Source organism: Sinohyriopsis cumingii, chromosome 6, assembly GCF_028554795.1.
Source record: "Sinohyriopsis cumingii isolate HCF-2022 chromosome 6, ASM2855479v2, whole genome shotgun sequence".
NCBI lineage: Eukaryota > Metazoa > Mollusca > Bivalvia > Unionida > Unionidae > Sinohyriopsis > Sinohyriopsis cumingii.
Genome location: NC_142966.1, coordinates 35,033,387 through 35,059,090, shown reverse-complemented (window position 1 = coordinate 35,059,090; position 25,704 = coordinate 35,033,387). Strand labels below are relative to the sequence as shown.

At 34.3% G+C, this 25,704-nt stretch overlaps 1 protein-coding gene across 1 annotated transcript in view; it reads right to left on the bottom strand.

Annotated features, from left to right (window-relative positions):
* LOC149796709 (uncharacterized) overlaps positions 1–20,146 on the bottom strand; it is a 108,403-nt gene extending 88,257 nt beyond the window's left edge. The window contains exons 1-3 of the mRNA XM_089960635.1: positions 20,016–20,146; positions 18,605–18,723; positions 17,315–17,429 (exon numbers count right to left, since the gene is read on the bottom strand). Coding sequence (XP_089816761.1) covers positions 17,315–17,429; positions 18,605–18,723; positions 20,016–20,136 — 355 coding nt within the window. The 5' untranslated portion in view covers positions 20,137–20,146. The remainder of the gene's footprint in view (positions 1–17,314; positions 17,430–18,604; positions 18,724–20,015) is intronic.
* Between the last annotated feature and the right edge of the window lie 5,558 nt (positions 20,147–25,704).

Here is a 25,704-nt window from a genome sequence, read left to right as displayed (position 1 = left end):
TCCGAAAAATATGAATTTTAATTTCAAAGTTCTAAACACACAATGAATCAGAAAATGTAGACGACTGTCTTTAGAACGAATTCAGCATGATCCCACGCACATTATGTAAAAAATGTTTAAAGAATGTGCACTGGTCGCTTTGTTCTTGATCTATTAGTGACTGTAATGACAATTATGAAAATAATGGTTATTACATGGTTCCTTTTTATCGTGCTATGAAGTATTTGAGGGAAATTAAAATAGATAAAGCTGCCTTAAATGTCTTCAAAAATAAAGCTGTACTTGATTGATCTTGTTTTCTTTTGTTCTTGTATATCTTCTCTGGAAGACATTTTATCACGTTTTAAAATGTTTTCAATTGGTATCATATACCTGGTGATTGGCTAATGAAAACACTATCCTTGAAGACCAGGGTCAAAGGAAATTAACGAAGGCAAATAATCATCAGCACGAACACCTTCAGGTTTTGTAAAATGTTGCAATAAGCGGTAAAAAAATCAAACGATATTAGACGTATCATCTTGAATGTCGTGTTCAGTTTGATGATGTCAGTATCAGTTACACGGATAATAACGTTTATTTCTTGCCGGTTAGGGTATATATGTTTATATACTGCCACGGTATGATCCAGGAATTAAGTATGGGAGGTAGGATGGGACTCTGCGTTCATTGATAGTTGCGTGTGTAAATGTGCACTTTCAAGCTTATTAAGTTTATATTTATAGATTTTAAAAGTTTCCAAGTTATAATCCGGAGATCATGTTTATGTGGGTATGGATTTACCCCGAGTCAATGTCAGCAACATGTTATTAGGTGGGGATATTAATAATTATCGTGTCATGAGACATCTGGATTAGTCTTTTCATCAATTTTAAGTGTATATATGGTTGGAATGTATGGATCTCAACAGCTTATTAGTCCAAACAATATGATTAAGTACCAGAGGATAATAATATAATCTTGGGACAGAATAAGTTGAATATTTGAATTCTGCTACTCACACAAAATATGTTAATTTATAGCTGTAGGGTGAGTATCTAAATGCTTGTGTCAAGGAGCTACAAATTTATACCCCAGTACATGGCACGGTTCCAAAGTTGAGAGTATTCGGGTGGAAAGTAACCACAAAGGGTGCGCGATCGTTAATGGTAACATACTTTGAGATAGATTTTATTTCGTTTCTATCCATTTTTATCCTATATATGGAGCAACAATGAGATAACGGGAATCTTTGATCATATTATTGGTACTTTGAATTTTGTATATGTTGATAATGAAGATGATTTCTGAGTAAACTGTAATTCATTTCATTAAAATATCATAATGCATAAGGTAACAATTTATACCTTCCTACGACGTCCTATCCTACTATTACTTCATGTTGATAGAGATACTTTGGCTGAAAATGCAAGATCTTTCCTCTTTTTATTTCCTGTAGAGTGCATTTTTCTTGCTTGTCTGTGGAAACCCCACTATCATTGGTTTTGTCCCTCATGGTAGACACTTGTCAGTGTTATGCTTTTTGACAATGTATATAAGGTCGTAAAGCAAAACAAGTGCCAATTTCTACTGACTATATTTTCTGTTTATTTTGACGTATTATTTTATTCACTATCTGTTCTGTACTTCTGACTATATTTTTTGTTTATTTTGACGTATGATTTTATTAAATATCCATTCTGGACTTCTGACTATAATTTCTCTCTATTTTAACGTGTGATTTTATTCAATATCCATTCTGTACTTCTGACTAAAATTTCTCTCTATTTTGATGTCTGATTTTATTTACTGTCCATTCTGGACTGAGTAAGTTGTCTCTCTGTTTTGACGTCTGATTTAATACAATGCCTATTCTGGACTTCTGACTATGTTTTATTCTATTCTTCTGCCAACTTGTCAATCCATACAGTGTTAACATAAGATACGGAGAAGACAAACAAGAACTTATAAGTTTCAACATTGTTCTTAATGGTTGATATCCAAACCACAATTCCAGAACATGGCCATATATGTGATAGTGAACACGCTCTTGGAACAATGTGATATGATAAAATTGATAACAACCGTTCCGTCAGAAGTGAAAATTCAACTTTATTTCGTTAATACTAGAACAAATGATGCCCGCGCAAAGACGCCAAACCATCGTTTTGTCATAACCTTTGATAACATCCAGGTTTCAGCAATACAGCAATGGATTTCAGCAATTTTGTTTTGTGGAATAACTGAGCTAGGATATGGTATCTTACTTGCAATAATTTTTTGATAACGATGAAAAATGTATTTATATTTATTACATTGTTAGGGATTCTAAGTCAAATATTCCTTCTGGTCTAAAATAACAATCTGAGTTCACCCTTTCTCTCTTTGATAATTGATAGTATGGACGTAAATATGATTTTCTTTTCATCATTGTATCACTCCAGGGCTTTTGAAGATTGGCAAGTCTTCTACAGCCTGGTACAACTGAAGTAATTTGACAGAAATAAATAATCGATATTGTATTGCAATGAGATGCGAGACATGTTAATTTCTTATGGCGTTTTTGCATGAAAAATATAACTAAGAAAGAAGCTCCAATGATCTGTTTCTGGACTTATGACAAATTTCTCTTCAAAGCACGACAAAAACATGATGGCAAAACCATTTACAAATTTTAATAATTAAAACTTATTTCCATGTGCTAGTTAACTGAATATATGCTTTAAGATTGGCGCGGAATTAAAGCGTACATTTGGATTAAATCATATACAATTTTTGTGCAACTTAAGATATTTCTTTTTCAAGGTACACTTCGTGGAGAAACCAAAACAATTAATGCAGCATCCAGTATTCATTTTTTTATACTAGTTGCATTCGTTTGAAACTAATGTCAGTCTTGAAGGTAATCTAGACATAAAAGTAGAAGATACAATTCCAAAACGAATAAATTTTGCCTAGAGTAGCCCCGAAATCATTTTTTCTTTCAATCGTCTAATGATGATGCTACACATCGGTTTTACATTTTATACATTTTCTATTGAATAAGCTATCATTTCACTCTGAAAACACAGCTGCAATCTTTCGTGATTTCAAATCAAAACGATCGGCTATCACAGATTAGTACAATTACATTATGCTGTAGGGTCTTTATAAAACGAATATCTTTTACACTGCAATCTGCATTCATACGTAAAATGATTGCACAAATCAATAGATGATAATTACATTTATCATGCTGGTTGTATGTTTCAATTAGAATGAGAGAGCCTGAGGAAAACTTCCTCGTTCTATATGAAAGTGTTATTCCAGGGGACACAATTAAATGCATTTCTTCACTGAACGGAAATTTGATCACCTCTGGCAGAAGAAAATACAATCATAGCTCACTGAATTCAGTTTTTTGTGTAGGAATGGAAAGATTGTTAAAACTTGCACTCAGTTGCTGCCTTTACAATATAAATACCGATTTGGATCTGTGGAGGTGAAACGAAAAAGAAAACCTATTAAAACAAATAGGTCTCTTACTTGATTTTATTTCCCTTTTCGTCTCATAGTCGTATAATGCACCCTTTACAAAAAGGATAAGTAGGTAGCATGGAACACGAGAGATCGGAGTTTCATCGGTAAATTAGTTGCTTGGTTTAACAACACATCAACACATGAAAGGCTTTATAGTACTGACGCAAAGGAAGTAAAGTGTCTTGTCCGGAAGCACATCACTTCGTTTAGATAAAAATACGGACTACAACCAAATACGTGTTAGTCTGGCATGCTACCTACCTAGCTCTCCATCAATAGAAGGTCTAAAGTAAAAGAAAGAAGAAAGACAATCATCTTGTAATATTTGACAATTTAATTTTGAAATCAAAAACACATATTCTTACCGAAAACTTGCATCACTAAATTCAATGATGCCTGCAAATTCAACGTTTTCTGTATATCTCTATAATATAGGGTACATTGTATTTATAGCGCAGCATTTTATCAAAGCTAGAGTTATAGACACATTCTTCTCTCTCGTAGTCAGGTCGTATTGTATTCATCTAACGTGGGACGAACAACAACAGTGGAATACAAATTTGTCGCTAATGACGAAAATCAAATATTTTGCTACCAGATAAGAAAATGTCAATAATATTATTTCAGGATGTGTCATGCAAAGCAGTTGCGAAAACGATACTAGCATGTTAGAAGTATCTGCTAGCAACAATGCGCCTACAAGTACAATGAAGCGGGTGGTCCCGAGTTTTCCGGTCGTGGGTTTAATCTATTGCTGCTGTTCATATAGAATCTATGTTGGGGTTTGGGCTGAGACAAGGAAATCTCAGTCAAGGGTTTATATTATTTGTCTCCCCACTCGGGCAAGCCTCGTGGGGAGACATATAATATAAACCCGCGACTGAGATTTCCTTGTCTCGGTCCAAACCTCAACGTAGATTATTTTTCTCACCCAATATTTTCCTTTAAAGTAAAACTAATTCTGCACTAGTGTTCAAGTCCAATGTTTACATGCGGCACATTAATATAAATATGTTAATGAGGGCTGTGGTGTGATCGTTGCGCCAAAAGTACACAGTTTATACGCGTGAGCAAAGAAAAATAAAAACATAAAACGTCGCATAATAATGACGTATTATCACATTTAATATATGGATATTATATGAAATTGACAATAAATAATTAATATTTGTTACAAGAAACTGTTTTATTTTCATCAGTTCCAATTTTGAAAAGTTATATTGTAAATAATAAAACGATATTGGCTACTCTGCTCAACTCTAGTTATACCTGGTACAAGCTGTAACGAAGTGTAACATCTTTCTTTAGATTATTCATGGGAAACTATCGTATATAACTATTCTTTTCTTTGGAGTAGGTGAAACTGTGTGTGATATACTTGTGTTGTCCTAAATATTGATTGTAAAATTACCTCTGTGTATAATAATAGACCTCCTAAAACGGGCTCTAGCGGATAACCATGTGCTAAACTTTCAAGTTCACGGATTCTTTGAAGATTTATTTTTCTGTCCTGGAAATATGGCAAGTGCGACAGTGAAATTTGCTTATGGAATTATGTGCTGACGGATAAATGATTCCTTCTGGTTGTAAAGTGCATTTTTTGTCATTAAATATTGTAGGTATATTTTTGATTCAACCGGGCCACAATGGAGATGCCTAATAAAATTCGAAAAAAAAAGCATGTTTTATATAGCACTTTTCTGGCTGTTACTAAGATTTTCGTAGTTGTTAAGAGAGTTGGGAGGCTATGAAGTGTATAGGTCTATAGTCTGTATGTATGGAGCAGTGTTTCCTATTATATTGTTCATTTCACACAGCACTGAGAATTTTATCCTATCTGTAGCACAGTCATTTTCAGGTCAGCGTCATTAAATGTAGCTAACAGTATATCCTTTGTTTCACACGAAGTATTTAAAATTAATTAGGTAGATTTAGCTACATTTAATGACGCTGATTTAAAACTGTACGGAGCTAGGACTGCATATAGGATAGAATTGACCATGCTGTGTGGAACGAACAAGCATAATACCAAAAAGCTCGACATTATATGCGTTAGTCTTTGTCTCCCTCCAAATGTTTTTGTACGGTGTGTTCTCAAACTTGGATTTAACTTAAGTTACTATAGTTTTGATATATATTTGTTGCTGTTGTTGTTGTTGTTTGATTTTAGTACAACTACGTCAGGCACAGCAGAAGACAAGAAGGGTTTCTTTTTTAAAAGTAGTTCTGAGCGCGTGGACACCTTGAATGAGATGATTGGTCTAAGATGACTAGACTGAGACAGGAAAAGTAAGGTTAGCAAAACAAGCAGATTTCTCTGTCGCATGGGTGAGAAATATCTATATCATCGCAATACATATCAGCCATGTAAGGAATCTGCTCACTTTACGAAAGCAATCGTCAGCTCTACAGTTATATGAAAAATGTATTCTTTATTCGAATGCGTTTCATGTGATAGAGAAAGAAATTAATATACTGAATATTACGGAATTTATCCTAAACGTTTTGAAAGTTATACCTATGTAAATGAATAACATTATGTAGGATAGAATATAGGATTATTTACGTTGCACATTTTATATCTGAACAAACAATTTGAATTCAGTTATTTGTTGCACGCATTAAACAGCGAGAAGTGTTCAATATTGTATAATCTAGCGTAACTATTCATTATATATAATGCTAATAATATATAGTAATCAGTCTTAAGGAACAAGAATTCAGTGTGTAACGAAGTCAGTTCATGAACATGCACATGTACTAATATTAGTATATCACTGTATTTGCACTAAAATATGTTTCGTGTATTACACGAATTATTTATTGTATTATTAACTATTACTGTTGTTATGCGTTTAATTCCATTTTTCAGTAGACGATAGGCTATATATGACGGCCAATATATTTGGTAGAAATAACAACCGGCAATAACTTCTGGAGAACCACCGACGCACAGGAAGCTACTTGGAATCCTTCTCCCATAGCTGAGCTGGGATTTAGACTCGAAACCACGCATAGAGAGGTGATATGTCAGTGATCTTTTTACGTATATTTGATTTAATTTATTTTTGATTCAATTTAATTGATGGTAAGTTTTAAAATCTTTATATTTTAAATTTCATTATATGTCAAAATAATGTAATTTTGTTTGCTAGGAATGTGATATTTTCCAGAAAATAGTTTGACCATGACTCCTGAGTTGTAAACACCTAAAGCTGGCCTAGTTCCAGACCTTGATTCAGATATCAGTGAAAGAAGTAAACAACTTTTTTTTTATTTCCTATTCTTAGAGTAAAATTATTGGTATTTGTCAAGGTCATAGTGGGACTACGTGCTTTTATACGTAAATATTTCTCGATGGTTCTGGAAAGTTGACCCGGTAATTTGTTTTGCGTTTCGAGTTACCAAATAATCAATATTTGTATATATATTTCGTCAGTCGGGTCTTTTCTGGAAAGTGTCTGTTGTGTCAGTGGGAGTTATAATATAATTTTTTTCAAATTATTTGGATTCTAAAGGATAATTCTTTTTCATGGAAATATATAAGTGCTCATACAGAATTTTTGGACAAAGGCATTTCATTAACTCAAACACCGTATTATTGTTTGTGAATAACATCACCTTCCATTTTATACATTTCGTCGGGACTCGAATTTGTATTCATTAAAACATTTCATTATTAGGACTTCTAAAATTTAATTCGTGCATTATTCTTGGATCATTTTTGGATTTGATTCTTAAAACCTTAAGTTCTTCTTTCTTTCTTCATTTCTTACAGTATTTTTCCAGGCAAATAAATTATTTGTTAAATTTTTCAAAGCTTGTTTTCACTCTTTCTTGTGTTACTGTTTATTCGAGTGTAAACACGTAACATAAGATTCTGTAAAGATGATCAATTTACACCACAAGGCCACCAGGGGCCCTTTATTTTTTTGGCATCGCACTGCATAGTCAGTGGGACTGTTTAATCCGAATAATGGGATCAACGGTACCGTTGGTTCGATTGACGAAACTGGTTAACTTAGTGTGATGGGCGAATGGTTCAGAACCAAAAGATCTGCAGGGTTAAAAGCTTCCAAATAGCCATTCAGATGACCGGGAGAATAGGACAACAGGAGAACCTACTCCTACCATTTATCGGGAATGGTGAACCCGATGTCAGTAGGTTAATCGCCCGGATGCTGATGTTGTATGCTTTGATGGTATATATTAAGGTACGATACTGTTTTGTTATTATCCGTTGATTAACTTTGCCCAAGTGATTAGGATAGAGCTTTCAGCTGTCATAGTTTAGTTTATGGGATGTGGAAATAAGGGGTAATATTCAGTTATTGTTAAATTGAAATGGAAATAAATGTCTCTTTCACAAGCCTGTTTTATGAATTTTCTCTTGACCCATTCATCAGGTCACAATAGTGTCATAAATAGGATTAGGCGGTTGATTGCAATTGGTTTAAATAGGTTCTAACTCTCGTACTCATTTTCACTAAACTGTTTTAAGTTGTACGCATCTTGATAAGGATAATAAAAGTGGGACGAGTGAATATCTAACATTCATTTCCTTTGTCTCCTCTTTTGTCGTACATAAAGGCGTGCATGTTTGTCGTTTCTATTTTGAATGCCTAGGAGCATGAACTAACAGTTGTTTTCTATGTCGTTCCCATAACTGTGTCCATGTGGGTTTGGTGATCTTAGCAGCAATATTCATCATGTTATCACTTAAGAACTTGTAAAATGGGAAAAAATTTGGTTTTGAGGGAGAGTCGGTGTTCGACAGTCGTGTTAAAGCGGAGTCTCGTCAGGGACGACAAAATAATTTGTTGGAAATAATACAGTATATTATTATATCAGATGATTCATCGCGTTCTCGTCACGATAACAGAAATTTAGATGAATTTTCTGACCGGAAGCGTGGAAGCTTTTTGTATGGACAATCCAAAATACAAACTAACAATTTGGTAATGTCAAAGGAATATTTTGTCTAGCGTGAATGACGACATCACACGATTCTCTTGATTGTGCGATGTTTCTCAGAATACATTTTTAAACGAAAGAGTAACCAGATTAACTATAGATTAAATGTACTGAGTAAATAATTGAAACATTGGCCGTTAATATCCTGGACCCGTATCTCCTGTTATAGACCGGAGAACCGGTATATTCTCATCCTTGTGGATTGCACAACTAGATAACTAGAACCACTAGCAATGCCACCTAGTCATCGAGTTAGTGGCAGTGACACCTATTGCCATTTGCAGCACTGTAACGGTGCTTGACGAGGTTCTCAAAGACATGGCGTAAGTAATGGCTTGATTGAGAAATATGACAGGACAGTCAAAGACAAATAGAACGTTGTCTATGTGCTGACAGACAGCGGCATTAGGAATGATACCGAAACGCGATTAAGCTGATAAAGACTTACAAAAAGTGTGGTCAAACTGTTATTGAAAATCAACACTTTAGTTGTTAGATTGGGTTTAGGTAACAAACAATAGTTGAAAGGTCTTTAAAAAAGAACTAAGGTTATTTAAAATGTAGTTTAAAACCCCACTTTAACTGCTACGTTGGGTACAGGTAACAAGCAGTAGTGAATTATGATGCGTATACATTAAGATCTTAATTTATTCATCTATTTATTTGTACTTGCATACCACATATGTGTCATTAGTAAACACTAGCAGCCATTAGTAAATACGAAAAGACTCCTCTCTTTTTCTCCGTTAACTTTACATTGTCAGAATTGTGCAATATTTTACGAAATTGAACTCACGTGCAACTTCATATTGAACTCACGTGTGCTCAATAGTGTATTAGGAACTACTTTGAAAATAAATAAAGTACACTCTCGTAGTAGACGCTAATCGCTTTGGTTGATTAAATTTGTTTCCGAATGAACCAAAGCAGATTTTTGAGGGCTATCACATACCAGCAGCTTTGACATATTCCGCGTTAACTTTTTTGATAAATTGTTTCGGATTTAGGCTAGCTATAGACGCCAGACAGGGTCCTTACAAATAACATGCAAGTGACAAGGCATACATTATCTACTTTAGCTGGTAACAGCTTGAATTTCCTCAAAATGTAATTTCTTAGTTCTGCAAATCTGAATTACATGGGCTGTCGTTGGTTCTCAAGCTTGGTTACATATTTGGAAATTGTACTGTAATTTAGTCTGTATTCCAAGTGCAACTAAATCCTTCTTACTGCACTCGAAATTAAATAAACCTAATATTCCATAGCGTTTTTATGATAATTGCAATTGAAAAACTTTATATTTTTTCCTACATTATGATTTCAACCATTCAATGACAGAACATAAACACACTTGCAGATGTTATCACGTTTCTCCCTCACTGCTTCAATCCGATGTATTTCATTTAGAACTGGCACAGATAATCCAGACCATAATCACGAAATTTCGTCGAATCGACAAAAACACCAAACTCTATTAATTCTAATCCAACGAAAAGCTGTTGCAGTGCGCATTCATTCACAATATGACTCCAAATATAGATTTTAAGTAGACCAAAATGTCATTTTCTTTCGAAAGTCACGTCTAGCGCGCGACTATGTTCAAATTTATCTCGGCGGAGTTATCTGCGCATTAATAATGCTGTTGTTGTGTAATGATGAATAAAGAGCTTGTGCATTTGGTTTGGAATACAGCATATATTCAGTTACTTTGTTTCTTTAATGTATATTTGTTTAGATAATTAAGCCTCATGTAGAATAAGAAAATGAGCATGTAATAAAAAGATTACTGCATTTGTATGGCAAAATATGAACCCGTTTTGTTAGATGGATATACTACACTCCCAAGGTCGTCAATATTGTCAAAAGTATCTTTTGAACTAACAAAAATAAAACAAAATAAAATGTTTTGATCTATTTAACGTCGTCTTTAGGGAACAATGAAATATACATAGACATGTGCACACTTACTTAAAAATGGCATGCATAGAAGAAACATATACATTCTGGCACTCAGAAACAAAATATCAGAGCTATTGAATTATCTAAACACAAAGACAAGAGCAACTAACTTGAAATAACTATATACCTAGGAACGGAACTAAGAAGAGAAAAAGGGCAAATGGCAAGTAAAGATTTGCTGGAAGCCACTATTTTATGAGCTTAACAGTGTCATGACGACACAGTTATCTAGAGGCTTGCGTGTTTGTTTTTCTTATTATTCTTAACGTATCTTTTAACAATTTTAGCCAAATCTCGACTAGTATTATCGCCGTTTATAGTGACGTCTAGCATTGGAGCTAGATGCTGAGCGTAAAGATAGGCAGCTGCTAGTATCATTTGTATATCTTTGGTATAACTCGAACGGGGTTCAAACCTGCGACCTCACGTAGCCGAGGCGGACGCTCTAATCACTTAGGTAGGCCACAAGAGCGGCATAATTGCGAGGATAGCGTGTTTCATATCGCTCTATCAATATATCCCATAGCGGTGCAGATTTTGCTGCTAGTTTTACATCAAGGGCAATTGTTATCGTGAGAATCTAAACTTAACTAAAATTTGATTATACGGGAGAGCAGGCATGTGTTTCAGGGGCCAGGGACCAGGGTGCAATAGCAGGTCAGCACATTGGTGGCCAAATGGTGCCGATAACATGTAAAATATTAAAACAATGTAACTATAAAGAACCAAAAAAAATATTTTTTTTTAATTAGAAGATAAATCTTTCTAGTAAAAGAAATATTAGGAAGTTAAAGTCTTCCAAATGCACATCAGGACAATAGGGGCTATATTTCGCAAATGAAGGTAACGGTCAAAACATTTATGTAAAGAATATTACAAATACAAACTTAAGATAACATTTTAAAGGGTAATTATGCAAAACTGCAAAAGACTATAGAAAGAAAACCATTCTAAGTATACACACGGAGTACTACAAGATACTTGATCACAGATAAAGGACAAGATAATACGGGTATAAAAGTAATTATAAGAATCATAACAATAATACTGAATTGATATCACTAGAAGAGAGTGAGGCCGATCAAAGTGACATCAAAGAAACGGATGCGAGATGGCTTTGACCAAAGATTTTTGGGGCTGCAAGTTCTCAAAAAATCCACATTTGCCAGTCTTTGCGGTATCCAATTTATTTATTTATTGATACCTTCAGTGCCTTCAGTGCCAGTCCATTAGTGGTTTGACTTAATGGACTGCATTTCAAAAGACTGGAACCTGTATCCACCTGAGATGAAATATTTGGCGAGTTTTGATTTACCCTTGTTTCTCATTTGACTTTTGTGATTGCTCGATCACATTTTTTATATCAACTGTTTCGCCAACACGCTGGTTGAAACAGATATTGCACGTCAGGGCATACATGACGTTTGTTGTTGTTGTTGTTGTTGTTGTAGGATTTAACGCCATTTTTCAGCACAAGATAGGCTATACATGGCGGCCAGTATAACTGGTGGAGGAAGAACCCTGGAAAACCCAGGGAAGAACCACCGACCCACGAGAAGCTACCGGCAGGCTTTCCCACGTACCAACGTTAGCCGAGCCTTGGACTCGAACCCACGCAGACAGAGGTGAGATGGTAGTGATCCGTAACGGAGAGCGCTTTAGACCACTCGGCCACTCGGGGCCCCTACATGACGTTTGTAATTACACATTCTTCTTTAGTGTTTATATGTTAGCTCTTATTATCGTTTAAAACCTCACAAAAAATCATATGCGTATTCCTGCCTCCTTACTATGATTCAAGCTCAACTGAAGATGCACAATGTGGTCTTTAGAAGACACACCCACCCCATTTTACGTTCAGATGAGTAAACAATATGCTAGTAGATCTAGTTAAAATGTCCTATATTTGGGAAATCTGGGTAGTTGAGTTGGGTACCGCGAAAAGTTTGTACCGCAGTATATCGCAGTATCCCAAAGTACCACGATATCTACCACGGTATACCGCAATTATATTATGGACCAACAATTCACTGTTCTGTAGGGAGGCCGCTAACAATTTTTTGTTTAATTTCCGTCTGTTGATAATTGTAAAAATCTCATGCTCTGATTTAAAACACTACACGTCATATTCTATCCCTGATATCATTAGGAAAAAATATTAATTTCTTGAGATAAAAGAAAAGTAATTAATTTCATATGAAACTAAAATCGCAGCTTCCCCACCCCATGATTAAATGGCCAGTAATTTAAAGCAGATGAATTTGCAATGTGTATGGTAATCGTTGTATAAGTTGCATGAAAATTCTGAAACTCAAGTGGGATGATTAAGCTTACACTATAACTGATAATGTATAATCACGATCCTGATATTAAAAAAACCCATTAAATACAATATGAAAGGTTAATACTGAAGCCTACAATTTTCTAGCTATACTGTTGATACAATAGACAAGGAATCTTTGATGCCGGGCAAGATGTTTATCAATGAGGGCCAGTAAACATTGCACATACCGACTCAGCAAACAGAAAATGTTTCGTGTATCTGAAAAATTACGCGTAGTTCAGAAAACAAGTGGGTCACTGAAAATCCTTAGATGATTGGTAGTCTTATGTATAATTAACGCATTTAATTATGCTAGAAAATAACTTAAACATGATATGGGTTTGTGTTTTAGGGTTGTTGTTGTTTTCTTAATCCGAAATGTTTCTGAAAGTTGGTGACATGTTGTGGAGAAAATTTGCTGATGCTATCTGTTTTATTTATTACTCATATTTTCTTATAGTTAATTCGTGGTTAGAAGCACCTGGGATACTGGCAATTGGTATTATGTAAAAGAACGATTAAAACCCGATTATGGACACAACGAAAACGTTTGTATGTTAGTTAAACATTACGCATCGACCCGTTCTTGGTAAGATTCAAAAGTAATTCCACCAACAGGCCGTATAGGTAGAGACCCGTTTGTTTGTTTTGCAATTAGTCATGACATCACGACCAGCGAGGAAGCAATCTTGGTGATAAATTACCCCAGGGTAGTTTTCAAAGAGACAAGACCGTATCTAGGCGAAAATTTCAATAAGCAATTTGTTCAGACTAAGTCCCATTTTCGTTAAACGCCGGAAGGAACTTTATAGTAATTCTTGTTTGAATTTGCGGACAAAGGCTTCTTGAGTAAGATGTACGGGTGGGTGTGAGAAGCAACAGCCGAATATTGGAGGAAGGGAAGACGCTGAAAGCACCTGGGAGGCCTTTTGTGGCTTCGGCAGTTTGTGTGGAGACGCAGTGCCGGAAAGAAACGAGGAAGAGAATACCAGAAGTGTCGGATGGACGGATCGGGAAGTTTCAGCAGAGCACGTAGTCAATGGTAACAGAGGTACAAAAAAATGAAATAAGAGTCTGATAGATGAGTAACAGAATCAGCACTAAAGGGAAACCCTCTCATGTAAGACCTTAAATTCGTATGATGAGACAGTAATTAACAACTGTGAATTGGTCGTTGTTTGTATTTCTTCGAAATTAATTGCGATTGTGAAATTTATCTATAAAATAGTTGAAAACGTTTGATATATTTTATTAAAATGTTATGCCTTTCACCTTGAGTTATTTGTATACCTAGACCGTCGGCATCGCTAACTGTGGGCTTTGAAACTATTTAAAATTTAATTGTTAACGTTCTCTTGTGTTAGTAATAATACCATAGGAGGCACGTGACAGATGGATTATTCCAGAATATGAATCACAGCAATTAATTTCGTCACCACGTTGGCATACGTGATAGTTGTCAAAGTTGTGATTAAAGAATTATAAAGAGAATTATATATATTTGTTACCATTAATTTGCGAGAGATGCAAACATTTTGTAAAAAAAAATACCTACTTTGAACTATTTTGTCATACCATTAAAGTCGTTAAAAGATTCCTCGGGAATTTCCGTACATCCCTTACTGGCGGAAAATCCGACGTACCGGTAGAGTGAAAAAGTACCATGGTACGTACCACCGGAAAAAATACCTCGGAAAACCGGCATACTAGTAATACAGAGCTGCTATACTGGGTAGAAAGTTCTTACGATAGGGATACAAGTTTTGGCATTCTTAACTTTGTATCTGAGAAAAGTGTTTCGTCTCATGGCCATCGCTTTTTCTGTAGCAGATCTAAAGTCTGGTTTTTGCATCCCTTTCCTTATAAGTGGCACCGAATTCCACATTTCTTTGTTGTTGCGCTTTTCAACGTTTGAGCAAAATATGCTTAATGCAAACACATATATATAATGGAAGGTTTTAGATTTAGTTTTTGATGACAACTAGTTTGTGTATAAAAGTAACGAGAATCAGTCGATTTGCAATACAAGTCTGTTTCAACGTTTCTATCTGGACTATGATCATATATCCAGGAAAACAATTATGATGACTCCAATGTGATTTTGATGGTGGGATAAAAATCGTTTGCAAATCCCAAATATTGTTACACTTGTTCTGCTGCTCCAGCCCATTTGCTACTGGAGCTATAAATAAATCTGCACCAGCTTAAAGATGGGGTGCTTGATTCATTACTAGCCTTCCCTTAGAAATGTATATGTACGTCTGAGTTTCTATCATCAGATGTGGGTTAAACACACACACACACACACACACACACACACACATATTGAGCAAGGAAAGGAGAGAGAGTGAGATAATAAAGGAAAGAGCGGAAAAGAGTGAATAAGCCATCTATTAGATCACATTAGTAATTTTGTTTATTCATTTCTGATAAGTATACTTGGACACCACTAAAAGATCTTGACTAAAGGCGTTTAATTTATGCTTGAACAATTAGCACTACGTTGTCCGTTTAGAAGTGACATTATATTTTGATCCGTAGTTACGGTTGCCCAAGGTGTATTCGGATAACACCCACTGGTTAGAAATTCACCGGTCTTATTAACACTTCCTGAAAAGGATATAGCTTAATATAATATTCATTCTCTCTCTCCCTCCCTCCCTCTATATATCTATCTATCTATTTATTGCTATTTAGTTAATGCTTCACTTAGCATGATGATGTGTTTTTACGTGTACATGTACATTAGTCTCTCTCTCTCTCTCTCTCTCTCTATATATATATATATAGATATAGATATATATATATATATATATATATATATATATATATATATATATATATATATATAAACTTTCTGGAGTGTGAAGACATATTAACTTCTCTGTGTCTGCCACGTTTCAGGGAAATTCATCTAAAATTGGTAGTAACACATTGCACACAAGAATCATCATACATATATATATATATATATATATATATATATATATATATATATATATATATATATATATATATTTCATTACATGATAATTTAATGTAATTTTATTCACTAGAGATGATACCTTATTTAGAAAATAGTTTGACCTTGACTGTTAGTTTATAAACACCAGGTTTTGATCTAAATCACGACCATGTTTCAAAATTTTTAGCAACCTTCGTGAATAAGTTCTATTTTATGTGAAAAATGATTGGTTGTTTCCCAGGTCATGATGGGACCTTGCCCTTAAGATATGAACTTTTTTTTTCTTTGACTAAAAATGATTGGTTTTCGGCAGGGCCACACCGGGTAAACGTGATCTGTAACAAGTATTTGCTTCCATAAACTTCTAGAAAGTGGCCCTTGTTTACGTTTTAGAAAGCCAGTATAACCCACTTTTTGGAGAGTTAATCGCAATAGAAGTTGGACTGTTAAATTGTTTGTTGTATATTTTGCTGCTTGGAGTTATTTCAAATTACTTGTTTTGGAGTCATTTTAAATTACTTGGATTCAAAAGGATTAATTCTGTTTTTTTTTTTCTGAAAAATACATGTGCTTATGTAATATTGCCGAACAAGGACAGTTGTTTATAAAAATGTATTCAGCTATCAGAAACCGGAGTAATGAGTATTATTTCTACAAGGAACTGTATAAATCAACACTACAGATTGTAGCATACGTCATCGTCTTCCATCTTGGATTCTTCGTCGGGATTCGAACGTGAAATAAGTAGAACATTTTGTTATTAGGACTACTATAATTTTATACTCGGATTGTTTTATGATCATTTTTGGATTTGATTCTATAAAACCGAAAGTTCATTTTTTTTTAAAAATCGTTTTTACTGAATTTTTCCAGTGAAAAAAAGTATTGTATTTTTAAAAGCTTGTCATTTTCGCTCTTTTTAGTGTTACTGTTTATTTGAGTCTAAACAAATAACATAAGAATATTTATAAAATCTTTGCTTTAGTAATTTATTTATATTTGAATTTTGAATTATTACGTGATGTCTTTAATAAAGACAACATTATTATCCAGCAAACGTTTCGCAATCATTCACCATCCACACCAATTAAATAATTCACCATCCACACCAATTAAATACATTCACCATCCACACCAATTAAATACATTCACCATCCACACCAATTAAATACATTCGAAACAGCAGATGTAGGTATTGTTAGTACAGCAAATTATGTAATAAGTATAGTCATGGTATTCTGTTCATTTATGTATGTATTACTAACGTAGCAACTTGTTTCACTAAATTATTTACTATACATTATCGTTATAAATATCTTCATGGTTTATCGCAAAAGTAAGACTTATAAGAAGTATACTATCAAAATGGGTTACAACAGATACAGTTGAATATAATAAGACAAACAAAGTAGATAAGTAAATTGGCACGAGAGAGTACAAATCTAAACCACAAACAAAATTCCATCACCGGAAAATTGCGGCATACAGAGGTTTAGTTTATGAGCTCACTCTCTCTCTCTCTCTCTCTCTCTCTCTCTCTCTCTCTCTCTCTCTCTCTCTATATATATATATATATATATATATATATATCTTACCAAGAAGAAGGTAATCTGTTTGTTGGGTGAAAGTAACGGCACATGTGTAATCTTCTGTTGAAACATAGAATTCGAAAAAATTGGCGTTCACCTTAGTTATTGCAGTAGGCCCGCCCTGAAGAGATAAAGGTAAATGAAAAAGCTCAACCAAATTTAGATATGTTTTCCTGAAAATGAACGTTTTCATCTTTACTATTACATCATAAAGTATGCGTTCAGACACATGATTTTGAATTGTTAAATTGCACTGAAAACTTATTTTCCAAGTACTTAAACTAGGTGAAACTCATTGCATATAAGGTCTATTTTATTGCACGTCTAGTGTTCTAATTAGCGACATAGAATGAACCTAGAGAATTAGAGAACAGTAGCCATTTGAAAAGTATCTTGGCCACCTGAATAACCTGAATAACCCTAAAAAAATGTATCACATTTCCAAAACGCATAGACTGTTAGGAATTAGTTCTATCATTGAATGTACGTACGTGCCAATAGTCTTGGATGAGCTCACGCTCCTCTTCTGACAAATCGTATACTCATTATTCCCGCTATGAAAACAAAATCATATGGACAGCGTTCTTTTGCATACCAGGGCCCAGCAACGTGAAATGAATTGCCCACTGAACTTAGACACAAAGACACAGTGATCCCATTCAAGAGTGTACTTAAAACTCACTTATTTTGACTGGAAGAACAAACTTAAAGGCTTAATAATTTTTCCTACCTTAAACATTTTCAGTATGTTTTTCATGTTTTCTAATTGCATGGTGTATGTTTTTGCAATCATATAATTATATATGCCTGTATGTTATAGGTGTTGTCTAATGTTGTAAAGCGCTTAGAGCTTCTAAAGATTAGGCACTATACAAAGTCCTCATTTTTATTATTATTACTTTTATTATTATTATTATTAGTAGTAGTAGTAGTAGTAGTAGTAGTATATGCCAGCAGTTTTGATGTATTGCAATGATATAATACAGACTGTACTTGAATGAATACGCTATAATCCCAAAATAGTGATACAATCCAAAATGTCAATGGGTACTTAGTAATTCTAATGACATTTTTGAAGTGAAATAGTCCTCTCAAATGATACCTGAACACAATGTTATTTTAAACATTTTTGTATTGATCACCATCACACGATCATCAAATGGATGTTAAAATAATGACTTATCTTTTCATTAAATATTCATTGTCCTTGATTTCGGAAAATACTGTTACATACTAAGATTGAAAAATGGTGTTGAACTGATGGAATCAATTCAATATAATATAAAATTTACTCACCTTGTATACTTTGTCCTCCCTCACCCGGTATCTCTTTTTGACACCCACACTTTGGTCAGCTGTTAGTTTCCCTGAGGCATCTATATGTGCCTCACTGAGAATACGTCCCTTGATCACAGCTGTACAGAAACAGAATTAGGCAAATTGTAATCAAAAACCGTTTGAAAAGTTCTAAATTTTCCTTCCTGAATTCTCTATTTTATGAAATATGTATGTATATAGATATAGTTTGCCCATTAGAAAGTCTTTGTGACATTTTGTACAGAACATTTTGTTTGGAAAACAAGCAAAGGTATATATCTTTAATATCCACCTGATAATACTTTGTTCTACGTAACTGTTTTGATACCATTTGAACCAAAACATGCTTAATAATTACTTTGGCGACATCACTGAAGAAGAAAATATTTCGACAAAAGAGGAATTTTTCTCAAAAAAGACATACTGTCTTCTATCATTTCAACAACTGTGTTTCACAATGATTAATCATTAAAAAAATAAAAATAGCATGAAGAAAATAACGACGTGCCTTTACGCCAGTAAATAAAACCGTAATTGTTACATTTTTGGTATTTAGGTTCTTCACTTTTTTACGATCTCAAAACTTTCAACGTGGGTAATGATCGAATGATGTGTCAATATTTTCAAGTATTTTACTCTTTAGGATAACAAGTTATGTCAATGTTGAACATTGGTTGGGATAACAATGTTTATCCCTGTAATGATAAATAGCAAGTTATATCAATGTTGAACAGTGGTTGGGATAATAATGTTTATCCCTGTATGGTTAAATAGCAAGTTATGTCAATGATGAATAGTGGTTGGGTTAACAATGTTTATCCCTGTAAGGTTAAATAGCAAGTTATGTCAATGTTGAACAGTGGGTTATAACGATTCCTATAACGATTATCATCAGGGTACGAAGAAATATTCTGCAAAGGATGCGCACAGAAACAAAGAAACAGGAATGATAGAGCTGGAGTTCTATCTCCGTGTTCATTTGCCTGAAAGGAAGTAAATGAGTTAGATTGGTTTGCAAAGCGCCATTCTTCACGGATGGAGACTGACGAACAGCCAGATTTATACTTTTAACATTGCTGAGACTAGGGAAAATCCCATTTTTTATGAACCGGATGTTCTTTATGTTTGTACGATGACATTGGTCCTACCAAAGGTAATAATAGCCGCAGCGGTGGTGGGTATATGACGGTTGTTCATGTACTAGTAGCAGTACCAGCAGTGGTAGATCAGTTGTATGTAGCAGCAACAGTAGAGACACTATTATTTTTTACCACTATAGTCATCACTACCACCACAACCACATGATCTTTAAAGGCATTCTCATTCGTTTTGTTTTTGAACTGGTGTGAAAACTATAAATCATGCGAAATTGCATCAAAAAAGGACCAACCTGTTGAATTGGCACACCAGTAAAATTCCAATGTTTGCACCTGGCATGTGCAAGCATAGGAGGCTGGAATGGCGACCAGTAGCACCAGTAGTGACTGTAGGCACATTATAGACCTCTTCATTATTAATAAGCCTTAAGAAAACAATGAAAGATTTGATCATGAAGAACGTAAAGAAAACAATAATGTGCTGAAGTTATTTGCAGGTATCCAAAATACATTTTCATTATACAAACAATATATTTGGCCACTCAATATTACCACAATCTATCGCTGCAAGTCTTAGTAAGTAACCAACCAACATAATATTAGCTATACATTTTAACAATAAAGACTAATGGGGTTTACCGACGTCGTTTTAATACGAGACTTAACTGAGGAATTAACAATATTTATTATTTTTTTGAAATTTAAAAAGTTATTGATTTATTATTTCGTCCATGAAATTAAAGTAATAGATACGTATAATATTTTAAAATTCATGCATCTTATCATATTTGTGCAAAGGTTTAATTCACAAAAATGAGATTACCCTTTGCTAATCTCTACACTTATAAACAAAGGAAATAATATATGTTTCCATATGCAAAATATTAACCTTACCTTAACGCAAACTAGTACCTCTTTATCGGATTCTGCAAGCCAAACACCCTCTCTTGTATTGTCAGAACGATTGGGTTATGTCTTTATATACTTTACATTTGACCATTATGCGGATGTTAAGTTTAAATGTCAATGACATTTTCACTATAATCACGTATATAAGACAGCCAGCACGTAAGCAGATTTGGAATCTAACTACCGGGTTTAATAACCGTAATTTGGAGATAATTATTTTGTTTCCTTCTCAATTCCATTCGATGCATCCTGTTGTAAATATATTCTAACTGGGATATACATTTTACGTCAGCAGACATTTTAATTATGGCAATATCAGCGACAGCTGCAGCTATCATCTGAAATTGATATTTATAATACATACCATGTACCAATAATTGATTTACCACGATCAAAACTTCTACAAACTTCCATAGTAATTCATATTCTCAAAGACTGTTACTGAATGATAAAACTGGCTATAAATAAGGGGTCTGTTAATCACATGTCTATTGATGCTGATAACTAATATTTGAACACATTGTTGTTTGAAAATGAGGAATTATATCATAGTTACAAATCTTTGATGATACACTTTACAACAGCAATGCTAGTAGATGTATGTAGGGGATTGAATACACAAAGTGTTACAGTCAACATTCTCGAGCAACGTTTCAGTTTGGATCTCCACGTGCACAACAAAGTTGGAATTTGCTTCATCCTTCATTCAAATATAAAACCTTTTTGCGTATTGTACCTCCAAATGAAACGAAATAAGACTTTCAAAAATGATAATTAGTTTAGAAGTCTATGGAATAATGGAAGTGGGAAATTATTTTATGATATAACTAAAGTCACTTCTTTTTTTAAAAACAATGTATAATGACCATAATACTTAGCTAGAAAATGATTTAGATATGTGGGCAAGAGAGCTAGATCTATATCACCAGGCAGAAAACTTCATTCCTTTGTAGTTCTTTCATACCTTAATTTCTTTTTCGACTGAGTAGGATAAAGATTAGTCCTTGATACTACACAAGTCCCTGAAAACATATTTGAAATCCGATTTATAATCAAGAAGATCAATTTCTGAGTCTTCGCTTTAAAGAAGTTTCTAATTTAATCACTTTCAATGGTCAACGGGCATTATTTCAACAACTAGTTCACACAAAGATGTTTGCAAGAAGGATATGAAGACGGCAAACATCAATATCAACGACTGGGAGAGCTGTGCAAACAACCGTTCCTGCTGGCGACTAGCTGTCAGGCAGGGAGTTCAAAACGTAGAGGAAGAGAGAAGAATAAAACAAGCTGAAAAGAGTGCTAGAAAGAAGGATAGACAAAAGCTTACTTTGGAGTTACGCCATCGTCTCCCGTAGACGGACAGATGCCAAGAGAGAGAGTTCACATGAGCTTAAACCAAAGGATTTTGTACTGATTCCCTAACAAAAGACACGAGTAAATAAACACTCGTCCCATCCTATAGTGCGTCAAACCAATATGTGTAAATGATATTATTCAAAGTTTGATGAAGTCTTTCCAAAGTCCCTTAACTTTTAGGGTGATAATCAACGAATTTAAATTGACGCTTGTTTTGTTGGAAGATCTCAAATATAAATTGACCCTCGGAAAGACTGTACATATCTTGGAAGTCATAAAGAGGAAAATAATTTATCAGTTTTTATATGGTTTTAGTTTTAATATTTCTCAAAGAATATGCCATTGGAAATATTATTGGCCCAGACGTTATGGTCAACAAGTATTGGTTTCAAGACATGGTCTTAGACGTGGTGTAGATAAGTCTGCAATGAATATGCTAAATGGTTCGTCAAATACAATATGTTGCAGATAAACCTTACGTATATTTTTATTAGGTATTCTTACCATCTTACTTTATTGAGAAACATCATGTATTAATTTTCTGCCGATGGAAATGATTCAGGATCGTATGACAAATCTTAGCGACTCGTAAATGACTAGTCATGTGAATTTTATGGATTATACTAATAACGACCTGTCCATATCACATCACAATAACAATTTGATGGCTCACAGACCAGTCGTAACCAGCGGGTATTTTAGATGGTCTCCAGTTTCTCATTAGGACTTCATTTTTGGCAAAATAACAAACTTATTTATAATTGTGCGGCTTCAGTATCGCCCATAACCGCCTTAAAGGAATAAAAGATCTCAGGATCTTGTTTCTGTTCGACAACAAGTGATTGTCTTTTTCTCCATGGTTAGAATAACGAGACTGAGAATGCTTCAATACCGAAAAAAAGTTGGGATGATGATGTTCGCTGTTAAGGAAACAGTTCAATCATTATTAGATTTTATTCATGTTGAACTAGTTTTCGGACATAACTGTCGGTGGACTATTGAAATTCTTGAAAGAGAAACTTCTTTCAAATTAAGATTCCAATTATGAATCATCTTGACTATGCTTACAATTTCATATACAAGTTCTCGAAAGCCTGTGAAGCAGCAGGAACTAATATTCAGTCTAAGCAATTAAAAAATTGAAAGTAAGGTATGAAAGAAATACAAAGTAAGACGTTTTCAACCCGGTAGTAGCGCTTGTGCTCTCTTGCAAATAATAACATTGTGTGATTTAGATTTACAGACATGATGGTAATGACATTATGTATTCAGATTTAGAGACATGATTGTAATAGCGTTGTGTATTTAGATTTAGAGACATGATTGCATTAGCGTTGTGTATGTTTTTCTCCAGACATGATTGTAGTAGCGTTATGTGATTTATCATTAAAACACATGATTATAATCGCGTTATATGAGGCACGATGATGACAGCAATGTTTGATTTAGATTTATAGACATAATTATAATAGCGTTGTTTAGTTGTTTGATTTCAAAGTGTTATTTAATCTGAGCCGAATGAAAGAAAACTGTTTGTGATAGATAACCCGCCATCAACGAAATAAAGGGACACCATATTTCTAAGGAGTAAGATAATGTCTTTCATATACTTATTTTAATTTGTCCATTGGCAACGGTACCAAAGTGCAAGCAAAACCCAAACAAGATACAACGAATGAAACCCAGAATATTTTGCTGATTATGTGTAGTCGCCACAATAAACTATCACCAACAATTTCCATGAGTTCTCTCATGGGATGATGTAGAAATTACAATATTGTAATAAATTTGGGGAATGTGCCATTTGCATATACCCCTACATTTGAAAGATTTATTATATTTTCATGATTACTCGTTTGATTAGGGGAAGTCAGTGTTGGGAAAATATTCATTAGCCCGAATAATAAACCAGTTGCTAGGGGCAAACGTCACAGAGTGCAGTGTTGGTGAGATTTCATGATGACATGGTTTAATTTCGTATTAAGGTCAGGCCAGAACCGAACAAGTGTCCATTGAGCCAAGTAGTCTCTATTAAAATCTCATTGTGTGGATTGATTCTGTTCTCCATGTAAAGTATTTGTGATAAGAACTTGCAAAATGAACGATGGAATTATTGAGAAGGAACTGTTCCATTAATTGTAGACAACTTATTTGTTGCTGTGATGGTAAGTATGGGGTAGAGCTACAGAGGAAACGAGGCTTAAAATCATGATTTGACTGATCTAGTGTAGACTAGGAAAAATATTTCCATGTGTTTGGTGTTTGAGTTGTATATTTTCACGGCGTGAAGTACTGGTGCTACGTCACGGAACTGTAAAAAGGTAAAACATACAGTTGTGAGGCTGGTATTGTTCAATTTCAAAGCTTACTTTAATCAGTTATGTACATAAAAATACTGATTGCCCTAGAAAAATCTTTATCTACGGAAAATACGGACACGAAATTTCAGCAGGGTTTAGGCAATACATGGTAAAGATTTACTATAGGCCGTTTCCTTCCTTAGTACCAGTAGCCAAGTTCAATTCGTTGATTAAAACACCAGCTTGACGAAACCATCGATAACTTGCACCTCAAGATACAGGGAATTCACCTTATCAATTTCACCACTGGCCCAGATATGTTTCATGTACAATGGTAAGTATGGCGTAAGGTCTATTTAATATCCTAAATAAGCATAATGTACGTCCTTTCTAAATTAATTTATTATTATTATTATTATTATTATTATTATTGTTTCTCAACAATAGTTTATATGCATGTTACGAACACACAACTAGAAAGGTATGCGGCTAAATTTTAATATAACTTGATTGATACATGCCACTCACAACTCTTGATATTGGAAACGGGCATATATGGACACTGTTGATTTAACCAGAACACAAAAACCAACAAATTTAATAAAAGGCATTTAAACACATTGATACACATGACAAATATTTGAATGAAACATATTGCACACGAAGCGAATGTCGTGAATACGGCAGCGTAAATGGCGGATATAAGCTGATACTTCATTATCCCTTACGCACACACCTCGTCTCCTAAACCAAACCCACCACAAGACAACTGATCATCCACGTTCTGTCCTATTCACACATTAATGACATCTGGGTCCATAATTCACAATTCAGTTGAAGTCTTACAAGCTTGTGAATATATCAAAGTACCATAACTAATACAAGAACAAAGAAAGGAGTTGCTTTCCATCACTGTTTCTTCTCTCGAAGAATAAGAACCATATCTATATAAATTGAATAGCAAAATAAATATTATTGTTAGCTGTTATTAAGCATGCTTTGTCCAAAAAGGTTCCCATTTGCAGAATTAAGAATAAATAAATCATCCGTCTTCCGAATTTTTCTGGAAGTCACCTTTTGTGTCTCTTCAATGTGAAAATAGTCTTCTAGATCTACTGAAGGACTTTCTTTCTTGGTTATCTTAACTCTGTTGGTCTTGTGGTAGAGGCAGAGAGTATTAATTGGTTCAGGGTCACTCGTGTCGTATTCAAAATTAGTTGATGCACTTGCGCTATCGGTTCACTAAGTGTATGAACTGCCGTCATCTACCCTTGACTTCTGGTTTCTTGCTGGAATGGTGTTAGCTTTCATCTTCGTTCCGAATTTTGTTTAAATAGTGTACCAATTTCTCTCCCTATATATTGAACTTCTTAACATGACAGAATGTATTCATTCATGTTTCAGTCTAAGATGG